The sequence below is a fragment of the Pseudophryne corroboree genome, chromosome 5 (genome assembly GCF_028390025.1).
Source record: "Pseudophryne corroboree isolate aPseCor3 chromosome 5, aPseCor3.hap2, whole genome shotgun sequence".
Classification (NCBI taxonomy): Eukaryota; Metazoa; Chordata; class Amphibia; order Anura; family Myobatrachidae; genus Pseudophryne; species Pseudophryne corroboree.
The window spans coordinates 568,331,463-568,346,958 of NC_086448.1; the positions used below are offsets into that span (position 1 = coordinate 568,331,463).

The 15,496-nt window shown below is 48.1% G+C and overlaps 1 protein-coding gene across 2 annotated transcripts in view; it reads right to left on the bottom strand.

Moving 5' to 3' along the window:
- ATP9B (ATPase phospholipid transporting 9B (putative)) overlaps nucleotides 1–15,496 on the bottom strand; it is an 851,783-nt gene that overhangs the window by 2,605 nt on the left and 833,682 nt on the right. The window contains exon 29 of one of the 2 annotated variants that reach the window (XM_063923316.1): nucleotides 1,325–1,357. The exons of the other annotated variant lie outside the window; for it this stretch is intronic. Coding sequence (XP_063779386.1) covers nucleotides 1,325–1,357 — 33 coding nt within the window. The remainder of the gene's footprint in view (nucleotides 1–1,324; nucleotides 1,358–15,496) is intronic. 2 annotated transcript variants of the gene reach the window in all.

The following is a 15,496-nucleotide window of genomic DNA, read 5'->3' on the forward strand; positions in this document are numbered from 1 at the left end:
AAACCTTAACGTGCACAAAGTGGATACATCAATTAAGTCATTAAATAAAAATGTGTTTGTATATTGGCAACAAATACCTAATAAATCATTATAACTTTAGAAGTGCAGCATTGCAGCTGCTCTTCTCCTGCACTGTTCAATATGTTTCATTATTATTACTCATTTCAAACAAACAAAAAAAAAAAGATAAATTAGAAAAAGGAAATGCAATAGAAGCAGTAAGATAATAGGGAATTACTATCAGAGTGGTTATAGAAGTGAATGTGGTAGTGAAAGATAGTAAAATTGGCTTCAGGTCAGAGATGGGAGTGCAGTTAGGTGCCCACAGAGGACAGATTATCAGGAACAAAATATTATTTATTATAGTCAGCCAAGCAGGCTGTGTCCTAGTGTGACAGGTACATCTCATGTTTTAGGTTCACAGAGGGATTCATCCTTTTTCTATGTATATTCATACACTACACATTCCTAATAATCTAAAGTGTTTCCTTTATATCTTACACAATATATTTGGGGATGGGAAGCAGTACAAAGTGGACATTCCTGTTCCTCGCTACATTTACCTAAATGATTGTATCTGGCACTGTAAATAATAGTGATGATTGAAGAGCATATGAAGATGGCTAGCAATCATACACTAAAACATTTATTATCTACACAACCACTATTATGTCCACTAGTAAAGTCATTCAACGACACGGTAGGACGTGAAAAGTATGTATTATAATTAACAAATATGATCGTCTATATTGGAAGTAATATTATAACTGCATTTTGGGCCTGATTCTGCTTTGGGAATCAAGTAATAAAGAGCAAGTAACTGTGCACCTTAGTAAAACCATGCTGCAATGCAGTTGGGGCAGATTTACAACATTCAAAGAAATTTAGATTTGAGAAGTGTGTGTCCAAAATGAGATCTAAATTGCAATGTAAATATAAAGTTGACCTGCATTTGTGGGCTACATGTAAAAGCAGCCAGTATTTACCCTGCATGCAAAGAAATGTTTGTATGTGGAGCCCTTGCATTGCAACATGGTTTGCCCAGGTGCACAGTTACTTGTTCTTTCTTACTTTATTTCCAAGTCAGAATCAGGCCCTTTGAGGTCTATTTACAAAGCCTTGGCTACAGATATAGTCGCTGGAGATAAATGACCAGCCAATCAGCTCCTAGCTGCCATGTCACAGGCTGGGTTTAAAAAATTACAGAAGCCGACTGGCTGGTACTATATTTCTGTCCACTTTACCTCCATCCAAGGCCTAAGTAAATAGACCCATGTTTGGTCTCTAAGAAAAAAAAGATGATGGACATCTTGGTAACACCTACCTAAAAAAGCTCCCAATGACACTCTACCAAGACCTGAGTTAAGAGATAAAGAAGCAGAAGCATAAACAAGTTAAAAGGCAAAGAATGAAGAGGCAGAGATAATGAGATTAGCATAGTATATAGCGTTATAAGTGGGACTAAGAACATCATCCTACACAGTCAGCCTGACAGCATGCAGCAATTCTACATCACCTCATTACATTTTATACATTGATGTACAGCAGTGATGTACATTTGACAGAGTTTCATTCATTCCTATAAGAGCCAAGCCCATATAACACGGACACCGAATCATAATAATTGTAATTGTCAGCTTGTTATGCTAATTTAAAATAGTCTCACTGGGGGAAAAAAAGTAAATGGAAAAAGGAGTGTTATGGTAGACATACCACGGTTAACACTCTTTCTGTGAGGTACATTGGTTCCATAGGAAAACATTGGGGTGTAGAGTGGATCTTGTTCCAGAGGCACCAACAGGCTAAAGCTTTAGGCTGTCCCAGGATGCACTGGGGCCTCCCCTATAAACCCCGCCTCCAGGCACTGAGAGCTCAGTATCGTTAACCAGTTCAATGCAGCAGCAGGCAAGGCAGATGTTAGTCACATAGAACCACATTCTCACGACAGGAGAAGGTACCAGCGGCTAATGCCATACAAACCCAAAGAAGCTAGGTGCATCAGGGTTGGCGCCCTGTGGAACCAATGTACCTCGCAGAAAGAGTGTTAACCAAGGTAAGTCTACCATAACCCTCAATTTCTGCAGCAGGATACATTGGTTTCCACAGGAAAACATCGGGGATGTCCTAAAGCAGTTCCTCAAGGAAGGGGACGCGCCTTAGCGGGTATGAGAACCCGGCATCTACAGGAAGCATACTGGGAGGTGGAAATATCAAAGGCATAGAACCTAATAAGCGGGTTCACTGAGGACCACGTAACCGCCTTACACAATTGTTCTGTGGACGCGCCACAGTGGGCAGCCAAAGAAGATACAACAGACCGAGTAGAATGGGTTTTAATAGCAGCAGGAGCTGGAAGTCTAGCCTGCGCATAAGCTTGTGCAATCACCATTCTAATCCATCTGGCCAAGGTTTACTTATTCGCAGGCCAGCCACGTTTGTGGAAACCAAACAGTACAAAAAGGGAATCTGACCTCATGATAGAGGCAGTCCTCTCCACATAAATACGGAGAGCCCTTACCACATCCAAAGAACGCTCTTTGGAAAACAAGTCTGAAGAGATAAAGGCCGGAACCACAATCTCTTGGTTAAGGTGAAAAGATGACACCACCTTAGGCAAATAACCCGGTCGAGTTTGTAGAACTGCCCGGTCACGGTGAAAAATCAAATAAGGTGGACGACAGGACAAAGCGCCTAAGTTCGACACCCGTCTTGCAGAGGCAATAGCCAGCAAAAACAGGACCTTGGCGGTGAGTCATTTAAGGTCCGCCGTCTCAAGAGGTTCAAATGGAGACTCTTTCAGGGCTTTTAGTACAACAATTAAATCCCATGGAGCCACAGGAGGGACATAGGGAGGCTGAATCCTAAGTACGCCCTGAGTGAAAGTATGAACGTCAGGTATAGATGCAATTTTTCTCTGAAACAATACCAACAAGGCAGATATGGGAACCTTGAGGGAGGCCAGACGAAGACCTAAGTCAAGGCCTCGTTGCAGAAAAGCCAGGATTCTGGAAGTTCTGAATGTAGAGATATCATAATTCTTATCAGCATACCATGTGAAGTAAGAATTCCAAACCCTGTAATAAATCCAGACAGAGGCCGATTTGCGGACTTTCAACATAGTCTGGATAACCGCCTCAGAGAAACCTTTGGCCCTCAGGAGTTATGCTTCAAGAGCCACGCCGTCAAAGCCAGTCTGGCCAGGTTTAGGTAGACACAAGGACCCTGTATGAAAAGGTCTGGGCGCTGAGGAAGTAGAAGGGGATTCTCTGTAGACAGACCCTACAGATCTGAGAACCATTGCCTTCGAGGCCATGCTGGAGCGACTAGAAGTAGTATTCCTACTTCTTGTTTGAACTTCCGGAGTAGCCTGGGCAGGAGCGACACTGGAGGGAACACGTAAGGCAGACGAAAGTTCCATGAACCGCCAGTGGCTGCTTGAGGATCCCTGGGCCTTGATCTGAAGACTGGAACTTTGTGATTGTGTCGAGACACCATTAGGTCTACGTCCGTTAGGCTTCACCTGTCCACCTGTAGTTGAAAGAATTCCGGATGAAGACTCCACTCTCCGGCATGCACGTCCTGGCGACTGAGGAAGTCCGCTTCCCTGTTTAGGATGCCCGGAATGAACACTGCCGATATGGCTGGCAGATGGTGTTCCACCAAATGAAGGATTTTTGACACTTCCATCATTGCCATGCGGCTTCGAGTGCCACCTTGATGGTTTATGTATGCCACCGTGGTCTGTTCTGTACCAGAGGTAAAGTGAGAGATAATGCCTTGAACACTGCCCTCAACTCCAGAATGTTTATTGGGAGGAATGATTCCTCCTTGGTCCAACGACCCTGAAACGAGTGTTGCTCCAACACCGCACCCCATCCCCTCAGACTGGCGTCCGTTGTCAACAGGACCCAGTCGGGGATCCAGAAGGGATGGCCCTTGCTTAATTGCTGGTCCTATAGCCACCAGGTCAGCGACAGACGAATTTCCGGATTCAAAGTGATTATCTGAGATCTGATCCGATGAGGTAGGCCGTCCCATTTGGAAAGGATTAACCTCTGTAGTGGGTGGGAATAAATTGAGCATACTCTACCATGTCAAATGCCGACACTATCAGGCCAAGTACTTGCATCGCCGAGCGTGTATCGACACTCTGGGGCGACAAAGGAAGCATCTTAGCCTGTCCTGAAGCTTCAGGACCTTTTCTGGAGACAAAAACAGCCGTTGACTGTGTGTGTCCAGAAGTGCTCCTAGGTGCAGCATGCTCTGAGCTAGGACCAGCGAGGACTTCTTCCAATTGATAAGCCACCCTGGGCATGCAGGAAGTTTACCGTCAGTTGCAGAAGACTGAGGAGGACATCGTGGGAATTTGCCAGAATCAGCAGGTTGTCCAAATACGGCAGGATTCTGATCCACTGGCGACGGAGATGTGCCGTCATTACGGCCATGACCTTGGTGAAGATCTGAGGAGCCGTAGCCAGTCCAAATGGTAGAGCCTGGAATTGAAAGTGTAGGTTGCCAATAGCAAACCGCAGAAACTGCTGGTGTGACATGGCAATAGTTATATGCAGGTAGGCATCCTGTATATCCAGGGATACCATATAGTATCCGGGCTCCATAGCAGTACAATTTAGTGCAGTGTTTCCATATGAAACCTGGACAATCTCACACACGTGTTCAGGGATTTTGAGGTTGAGTATAGGCCAGAATGACCCATTTGGTTTCGGGACAAGAAAATAGGATTTTAATTAACTACCGGTAAATCCTTTTCTCGTAGTCCGTAGAGGATGCTGGGGTCCATATTAGTACCATGGGTATAGACGGATCCACCAGGAGCAATTGGCAAGAGTTTAACACTGTGGGCTGGCTCCTCCCTCTATGCCCCTCCTACCAGACTCAGTCTAGAAACTGTGCTCGAGGAGATGACATACTTCGAGAGAAGGAATTACACAGATAGTGGCGAGATTCATAACAGCTCACACAACATACAAATCCGGCTAACATGCCGAAAACCTCAGCAACGGCTGAAACAGAACTGAAACAGTAAACAAGGCAGAACTTACCTTGGAACCAGGTAGAACTGAGATATAAAACCGATGCAGGAAACAAAGCGCTGGACGGGTGCCCAGCATCCTCTACGGACTACGAGAAAAGGATTTACCGGTAGGTAATTAAAATCCTATTTTCTCTTACGTCCTAGAGGATGCTGGGGTCCATATTAGTACCATGGGGATGTACCAAAGCTCCCAGTACGGGAGCGAGAGCACGGAGGCTCCTGCAAGACTGCTTGACCAAACTTGAGGTCATCAGAGGCCAGAGTATCGAACTGGTAAAACTTAGCAAATGTGTTCGAACCAGACCAAGTAGCTGTTCGGCAAAGCTGTAAGGCCGAGCCCCCCCGGGCAGCCGCCCAGGAAGTAGAGTGGGCCTTAACCGACTTCGGACACGGCAATCCTGCCGTAGAATAAGCATGCCGGATGGTGAACCTGATCCAGCGTGAAATCGTCTGCTTAGAAGCAGGACACCCAATTTTCTTGGGATCATAGAGGACAAACAGAGAGTCAGTTTTTCTATGACGAGCAGTCCTCTTCACATAGATTTTCAAAGCCTTCACAACATCCAAGACTTTTGTAGCTATTGATGAGGAGTCAGTAGCCACTGGCACCACAACAGGTTGGTTGATATGGACAGCCGATACAACCTTAGGCAGGAACTGTGGACGAGTCCTAAGTTCCGCACTGTCTACATGGAAGATCAGATAGGGACTTTTACAAGACAAAGCCCCCAATTCCGACACACGTCGGGCAGAAGCCAAGGCCAACAAAGTGACCGCCTTCCACACGAGGAACTGCAACACCTCATCAAGATCCCAGGGTGCCGTTGGTGCCATAAAGGGAGGTTGATGTGCAGAACCCCTTTCAAAAAGGTCTGAACTTCAGGGAGGACAGCCAGCTGTTTTTTAAAGAAAATGGACAAAGCAGAGATTTGGACCTTGATGGAGCCCAATCTCAGACCCATATCCACATCTGCTTGCAGGAATAGGAGAAAACGTCCAAATTGGAACTCCACCACAGGAAATTTATTGGATTCACACCAAGAAACATATTTCTTCCAAATACGGTGGTAATGTTTAGACGTTACCCCTTTCCGAGCATGAATCAGGGCAGGAATAACTGCACTTGGGATACCCTTCCGAGCTAAGATCTGGCGTTCAACCGCCATCCCGTCAAACGTAGCCGTGGTAAGTCTTGATAGGCGAACGGTCCCTGCAGTAGCAGATCTTCTCGAAGAGGTAAGGGCCTTAGAACCTCCAGCAGAAGATCCAGTAGATATGCATACCAAGCCCTCCTTGGCCAGTCTGGAGCAATGAGGATTGCCAGAACCTTTGTTCTTCTTACCAGCTGAAGAACCTTTGGTATCAGAGGAAGTGGAGGGAACACATACACTGACGTGAACACCCACAGTGTTAGCAGTGCGTCCACCGCTGAGGGTCTCTCGACCTGGAACAGTACCTCCCCAGCTTCTTGTTGAGGCGGGAGGCCATCATATCTATGTGAGGAACCCGCCCCCCCCCCCCAACTGGTTACCTCATCGAACACCTCCGGTTGGAGGCCCCACTCTCCTGGATGGAGATCGTGTCTGCTGAGGAAGTCCGCTTCCCAGTTGTCTACTTCCAGAATGAAGATTGCTGACATCACCACAGCGTGCCTTTCTGTCCAGAGGAGGATTCTTCACACCTCTGACATTGCAGCCCTGCTCTTCGTTCCGCCTTGTCGGTTTATGTAGGCCACTGTGATGACATTGTCCGACTGCACCTGAACAGCTCGATCCTGTAGAAGGTGTGCTGCTTGCAGAAGGCCGTTGTATATGGGCCTTAGCTCCAAGATGTTTATTGGGAGAAGGGATTCTTGATTCAACCACCTTCCTCGGAAGGTTTCCCCCTGAGCGACTGCCCCCCAACCTCTTAGACTTGCATCTGTGGTTATAAGGATCCAGTCCTGAACTCCGAACCTTCGGCCTTCCAAAAGGTGTGGAAGTTGTAGCCACCAGAGGAGCGAAATCCTGGCTTTGGGAGACAGAAGTATCCTCTGGTGCATGTGTAGGTGAGACCCCGACCACTGGTCCAAGAGATCCAGCTGAAAGGGTCGAGCATGAAACTTTCCGTATTGCAGAGCCTCGTGGGAGGCAACCATCTTCCCCAGAAGGCGGATGCACTGATGAACCGATACCCGGGTAGGTTTTAAGACATCCCGGACCATTGATTGAATCACCAATGCTTTCTCCACCTGCAGAAAAACCCTCTGCACTTCCGTGTCTAGGATCATCCGGAGGAAAGACAGTCTCCTTGTCGGCTCCAGATGAGACTTTGGAAGGTTCAGGATCCAACCGTGCTCCTTGAGCAGCTGTATCGTGAGCGCAATGGATCGTAACAACCTCTCCCTGGATGTTGCCTTGATCAGGAGATCGTCCAGATACGGGATTTTGTTCACCCCCTGCTTGCGGAGGAGAACCATCATTTCCGCCATCACCTTGGTGAAGATCCGCGGTGCTGTGGAGAGGCCAAACGTCAGTGCCTGAAACTAATAGTGATCGTCCAACAGTGCAAACCTGAGATATGCCTGATGCGGTGACCAAATGGGAATGTGGAGGTATGCATCCTTGATGTCCAGAGACACCAGGAACTCTCCTTCCGTCAGTCCTGAGATGACAGCTTTCAAAGATCTTGAATTTGAACTCCCTGAGAAACGGGTTCAAAGACATTAAGTTCAGAATAGGCCGTACCGAACCATCCGCTTTCGGTACCATGAAAAGTTTCGAATAATAAATTTTTTTTCCCCTTGCTGAGGCAGTACTAGAACAATGACCTCTGACACCACCAATTTTCGGATGGCCTCCAGAAGAATTGTTCTGTCTGCCGGCAGAGCCGGCAAGCATGACTTGAAGAAATGGTGAGGTGGGGCATTTTGAAACTCTAGTTTGTACCCCCTGGACACAATATCCAGCACCCAGGGGTCCAGGCCAGACGACACCCAAACGTGGCTGAAACGCCGGAGTCTCGCCCCCCCTGACCTTCCTCCAGGCCTAGCTGTCCACCGTCATGCGGAGGACTTGGGGGTATCAGAAGCTGGCTTTTGCGCTTGGGAACCTGCGGGAGCAGGTTTCTTTCCTTTGGCACGACCACCTCTGAAGAAGGAGTTCGAAGGCTTGTTCTTTCTAGGCCTCGCGGGCCAAAAAGGACTGTGATGTGGCTGGTGTAAAAGGCTTCTTCGTAGCTGGTGCAGCTGAGGGGAGAAAAGGAGACTTACCCGCGGTAGCCGTGGCAATCCACGCATCCAACGCCTCCCCAAAGAGAGCCTGACCTGTATAGGGTAGGCCCTCCACACTTTTTCTGGATTCCGCATCCGCAGACCATTGGCGTAGCCAGAAACCCATGCGAGCCGAGACAGACATGGAGGAGATCCCCGCAGCCATGGAACTCAGGTCCTTTATGGAATCTACCAGGAACCCTGCAGAATCCTGAATATTACGTAAAAATAAATCAACGTCACCTCTATCCAGCATAGTCGATTCCTCCTGCAGAGTGATTGACCTCCTGGCAATAGCTTTTGCAATCCAAGCACAGGCTATAGTAGGCCGTAATATAGCCCCTGTAGCCGTGTAAATGGATTTTAGGGTAGCATCCACCTTGCGATCTGCCGGGTCCTTCAACGCGGTAGATCCTGGCACTGGCAACACCACCTGTTTGGACAGCCTAGAGACATAGGCGTCGACTATCGGCGGGGATTCTCATTTTTTTCTATCTTCCTCTGGGAAGGAGAGAGCAACCAAGACCCTTTTAGTGATCTGGAATTTCTTCTCCGGAGTTTCCCAGGCTTTTTTAAAGATAGCATTTAATTCTTTGGATGCCGGGAAGGTGAGGGGGGGGGCTTCTTACTGTCTGTGAAAAAGGCCTCCTCCACCTGCTCAGGAGCTGTGTCAGAAATGTGCAACACATCGCTACAGCTTCAATCATCAACTGCACCCCCTTAGCAAGTGAGGCTGTCCCCCTCAACACATCCCCGTCACCGTCTGCAGTGTCAGAATCGGTGTCCGTCTCATCCTGCATAAGTTTGGCAAGTGCACGTTTATGAGAATATACCGCAGGGGACCCCGAGGAAGCAGTATCAGACCATACAACCATAGAGGATTGCAGGACCTGAGTGGCATGCTCAGTCCTAGCAACCCTATCAGAAATCTGAGAAATAGTCCCCCTCAGAGAGACTAACCATTCTGGCTCTCTAGCTGGGATCTGCGCTACAACAGTGCAATCCTAATTACATGGTATGCAGTCTTCCTGGGAAGATAAATCCTCTGCAGCATATGAAACAGTGTCCCTAAACATGTTTGCACATACACACCAATCAACCCACAAACACACAGGGTACTGGGTAGACAGAGTTTCCCCCCCAAGAATGGCAAAGAGACACAAAGATTGGAGCCAACCCACACACAGCGCTATTAGAGGTATAGGGAGACCCTAAACCAGCGCTGACTGTGTCCCTTAATAGGTGACAGTCTTTACACAGCTTCCCCCCCCCCCCCCCCTTCTACAACCCCCTGGTACCGTACAGATAGCTGGAGTTGCTCTGGAGGGACCTGTTCATCCACTGGCAGTGAGCTGCAGGCAGGAAAATGGCACTGAACGCTGCTGGGTCTGCTCTGAGGAGAAGCTTCGCCCCCTTAATGGAGCTGTCTTCCCGCTCTTAGTAGATTATACTGGCCTGAGGATTTTGTGCTGGCTTGGACCCGCAGACCCCGACAGGCTTGTTTAGGTCAGTGTAGGGTCAGGTGCTGGCTCAGGGCGCCCCTCACAGCACCGCACCACAGTACCACTGAGCCGCCCAGGAGCGCGGTTAATACCACGCGCCTACCCTTAAGCCGCCCTCTTCACACTGACCCCCCGCTTGTAAGAGGAGACAGTGACTCACTCGCCACACTTCAGCTCTGCAAGGGGATGGCGGCTGGCTGCCGGGGTGAGCGTTCCCCTGTGGCGGGGCACGATCTGTCCCCTCTGGAGCTCAATGTCCACTCAACGGAGTCAGTGGCTCAGACCCCGCAGGGTGGACACTGCTCCCCCCCTCAGTCCCTCAATGCAGGCAGGCTGTTGCCAGCAGCCTCCTGTAAAAAAACAAACTCTAAATAAAACTTTTCCAGGAAAGCTCTGTAGAGCTCCCCTAGCTGTGACCGGCTCCTCCGGGCACATTTTCTAAACTGAGTCTGGTAGGAGGGGCATAGAGGGAGGAGCCAGCCCACACTGTTAAACTCTTAAAGTGCCAATGGCTCCTGGTGGTACTAATATGGACCCCAGCATCCTATAGGACGTAAGAGAAATAGTGTCGAGTAATAACCTTTGCCTTTCTGGGACTGAGGTACCGGCACAACCACTCCTGTACTCAGGAGAGAACTGACACTCGTTTGCAAAGCTTGCGCCTTTAAAAGATTCGAAGGTAGAACCGTGGTGCAAAACTGGTGAGGGGGAAGTCTTATGAAAGAGACAGCGTAACCGTGACAGACAACTTCAAGCACCCATGTGTCTGAAGTGGTCTTTAACTAGATCTGGACGAACTTGTAGAAGGCGGCCTCCCACCCTGGTGTCCCTCAGGGGGAGGACCGCTCCGTTATACAGCAGGCTTGTCTTGTCTAGAAGCAGGCTGACAGGCTGTCCAGGATTGTTTGGCTTTGGGCTTTGTGGCTTTGGGAGCAAGAGATTGTCTCAGGAATGCCTGAACTTTTGCTTTCCCTTGAGGCCGAAAGGAATGAAAGGTGGAACCTTTTGCCTTATGTGCAGAAGGATTAGTATTTGGTAGGAAAGCAGTGTTAGCGACTGCTAACTCAGACACAATTTTATTCAGGTCTTCACCAAACAGTGAAGGGGAGTACCTCCAAGGTCTTTTTGGAATTCAGGTCTACCTTCCATCACCTCAACCACAGAATACATTGAGCTAGGACAGACGTAGTCGACGCCTTGGCCGCCGGCACTCCCGCCTCAGAGGACGCCTCCTGAATGTAATAGGCGGCGGTGGAAATGTGAGACACATTTCAGATATATCCTGTCAGATATATCCTCGGGCAGCTCTTCCTCTAATACATCTATAGAGGGAGCAATAGTGGGTCTATGCACAGCTCCTGTAAGGGAGTAAATAGATTTCAGTCATCCTTCCACACGCTTATCTGTCGGTTCCTTCAGTGAGGTGACAGTGGTGACAGGCAGAGTTGATGACACCATGAGTCGGGTGATGTGAGAATCCACCGGCGGTGAATTTTCCCACTTGCTACATAATTCTGCAGGGAGAGGAAAGCGAGCCAAGGCCCATTTATGCAGAGGGAATTTCTTCCCTGGAGTAGACTAGGGCTCCCTTATGATGTCCACTATATGGTCAGAATTTTTTAACCACTTTCTGCAGTTTAAACATATCAGTTTTCTTTGCCACAGCAGTGGAATCCTCATCATCAGAGATTTGTAGGATTTGTTTAATAGCAACCACTAAGGCAGGGACATCAATCTGCAAGGGAGAATCCTCATCAGTAACACCAGATTCAGTGTCTGACAGGACTGTATGCTCCCCCTCCTCTTCAGATGAAACATCAGATAGGCATGTGGACTGTGAGGAGGAAGTAGCCCGCTTAGATGACCCAGAGTCACGAGAGTGACCTGGAGTGGATTTCTGTCTACCCAAAGACTGAGTTAATTGTTGCAGCTGGTTAAATTTGCCGCCCAAGGCGGATTTACCATAGGGACATGCTGTAGTGGCACAGGTGGTTCCATAGGAGGCACAAGGCGTTCTACCAGAGTACCCAGTAGGTTTGTGAATGCAGCCCAGGGTGGCTCCTAAGTAGACCCAGGAGCTGCGGACCGGCAAGTAGGTGTATGACACAAAGGGCCAAATTCAGATCTGATCATAGCAGCAAAGTTGTTAGCAGATGAGCAAAACCATGTGCACTTCACATGGGGGGGGAGGGGGGGGGTGTTTGGGTGCGGGGCGGATATAACATGTGCAGAGATTGTTAGATTTGGGTGGGGTGTGTTCAAACTGGAATCTAAATTGCAGTGAAAAATAAAGCAGCCAGTATTTACCCTGCACAGAAACAATATAACTACCCAAATCTAACTCTCTCTGCACGTGTTACACGTGCCCCACCTGCAGTGCATATGGTTTTGCCCATCTGCTAACAAATTTGCTGCTATGATCAGGTCTGAATTAGGCCCATAGAACACAGACCATCGTACAAAACTTCCCCCTCTGGTAAATCCCTGGAGCATGCTCTGCATGATACAGGAGCTTCCACTGACTTAATGCCCTTTCTGTTAAACATTATGATATGAATGCAACAATAGAGCGACTTAGTACGATAAAGGCACACAATGTACAATACCTGCGAATAAATTTGGTATTATGAGACTGAGTACACAGTATAATATACGTATAAATACTGTGTTGTACTCTATATATGACCCAGATGCACCTAATCCCTCAGGGTACAGAATATAGTGATAGATACTGTATATCTGGGAAACACTGTAAATGAAACCGCACAGCAGATACAGGCACACACAGTCACAAGCAATGCAGAAATTATTACAACAATAAGGCTGCACTGGATTAGAATATATATACACTATACACTATATATATATATATACACCAACGGGCGGCACTCACAAGACTTGCTGGCAAGAATAATCAGACGGACAGCGTCCCTGCGTTCAACGTTTCAGTCGTAAGACTTTTATTATCAAGAACGTTCTTGATAAAAGTTTTACGACTGAAACGTTGAACGCAGGGACGCTGTCCGTCTGATTATTCTTGCCAGCAAGTCTTGTGAGTGCCGCCCGTTGGTATGTGTATGGCTGAGTCTTCACAGTCTCAAGGAGGGCACCCGAGCAAAAAGCGTATTGGTCAGTGAAGCGAGTGCCGACATAATTGTTTGATATATATATATATATAGTGTGTGTGTGTGTGAATAGACAAGGTCCGGCACTAGCCCTTAATCCAAATGCAGAAAAATGCTCAGGTGCCCGCCAGGATGTGAATCCAATACATAAGAAGAAGTAGTTGGCGGCACTATGAGACTGTTGTAGAATAAAATAACTTTATTGCCTCAACGTTTCGGGTCGTCTGCCCGTCGTCAGGAGAGAAACAGATACATTAGAAACAAATACACTTATACCTACAAAACAATTACCTGATCACGTCCAGCTAGACGCGCTCCGTTACCGCCGCCCTCAGGTGTCCGTGCAGCTGAGACGCTGCCTCGTCGCGCCTATGACGTCACCGAACGAGCGCCTCCGTATTCCCCTCCGGCGGAGGCGCTCGTTCGGTGACGTCACAGGCGCGACGAGGCAGCGTCTTAGCTGCATGGAGACCTGTGGGCGGCGGGAACAGAGCGCGTCCAGCTGGACGTGATCAGGTAATTGTTTTGTAGGTATAAAAGTACTTGTTTGTAATGTATCTGTTTCTCTCCTGACGACGGGCTGACGACCCGAAACGTTGAGGCAATAAAGTTAATTCTTTTATTCTACAACAGTCTCGGAGTGCCGCCAACTACTTCTTTATATATATATATATATATATATATATATATATACACACACTGTATATATAAAATACAGCACGGTCCTAGACCGGAGGTATAGATTAGAATACTCGTACAATATATTCCATAACAGGTACACTTTTTCTTAACTAACGCTGTCTGTATAAAGACATGTAGAATAGTCAAGTGTTCGTAAAGTCAGTGCTGTATACAGGAGGCTTTACAAGGGAGACCTGGCCCCGCAGTCCCGTAGACCAGCGCAGCTATGCTCAGAAGATGGCGCCCAGCGTCTCCGTCAGGGAGTGAGGGAGAGTGTGAGGCTGTTCCAGGGCGAGAAAATCTACTCAGAGATGGCGCCATGGGCCGGGGCTACAGGTCAAGTGCCCCCTCCCCTGTGCTAGACTCCCACCCCGGGTACTGTGAGTCTTATTAAATGCGGTGTTCATACACCAGACCTGTACTCAGACGCCCCGGTGGTCTAGTGGGATCCCTGCTCGGAGACAGTGTCCTTCCAGCACTGAGACCCTCCTCCCCGTAGCAGCCACCTGAACCAGGACAGCATCTGCAACTGTGTGCCTAAGCCAGAGCGTGTCCGCCGCAAGTACCCGGGAACTGAGCCGCGGGAGTATGCAACACCGCTTGGGAGGTGATGAAGCTGCAGTGCTTAAGTGTCACCCTGACATAAAGCGCTGACAGCCCAGAGAAGAAATCTTCTTAGAAAGCTTTTTCAGGGCTGCACTGGTAGGTGACCTGCTGCTGCAGGCACCAACTCAAAACTGAGCTCTCAGTGCCTGGAGGCGGGGTTTATAGGGGAGGCCCCAATGCATCCTGGGACAGCCTAAAGCTTTAGCCTGTTGGTGCCTCTGGATCAAGATCCACTCGACACCCCAATGTTTTCCTGTGGAAACCAATGTATCCTGCTGCAGAAATAAAAAAAAAAGAATACATTTTCAAACCATGGCTAATTGAACATGAATAAAAGCTGGAGTGATTTAGATGGCCCCTTGACTCAATCAGACATGTGGTAACTTAGGGGCTGATTTAGCCCCGAACGCAAACTGTGGTTCTGTGGCACTATTAGTAGTAGATTAATACACGATGAGTGGTGCCTGCGCACATCCCAGAGAATTACTGAACAGCAACATCACTACCTGTGTGGGTGTTCGGTCTCTCCCAGGCTGGGGAGACCTTGGGTAAGTTTTACAGTGTCCCAGCCAGTCAGCAGGCGCCACATTACTGCCTTGCCCTGGGTGACAAGAATCCTAGTTTCGGCCCTGTTGGGACGTTACCTGCGTTTCCATTCTGCAGGGTTCGTTTTTAATTTGCATGCATAGAGATTTTACAAGTCATGTGCTGCTTAGTAAAGTGCCCTGTATGGTAATGCAGTTTATGTAAGCACATATTTTACCATAATGATGATACTGAAAAGTAAATCTGACAAACTGATAACATTATTTTTATGCACCTAATATGGCAATTCATGTGTGTGCTAGGCTGGCTTTGTCTTTTAGTATATTGCAAATATAAGCAATCATGCCTAGACAAAACTGCGGTGCAGATTTGGTCTGGCATAGGGGCATACTAATGGAGGAGGGGGCCTGTGTGCAGTTTCCATCTGGGCCCCCTCCTCCCTAGCCAACAAGGCAGCAGACCTTGAGCACAAGAATCACTAACAGACCCTAGCACTGAGCCTGAATCTAGTGCGCACGGTCAGATTTCCAGGAAATGTCGCAGCTGCCATTTTCCTGGTGATTTGTGCAGCGCTGCTGCTGCCGACGTGGGACTTTGGAGGGGTAAGTATTAAAGAAATGTGTGCAGGGTGTGCGGTGTGGGCCCCCCTGCACCCATTATAGATACGCCACTGGTCTGGCGCAAAGCTCAAAAAATACTTGGACAAATATTACTAAATCTAGACAAAACTGTT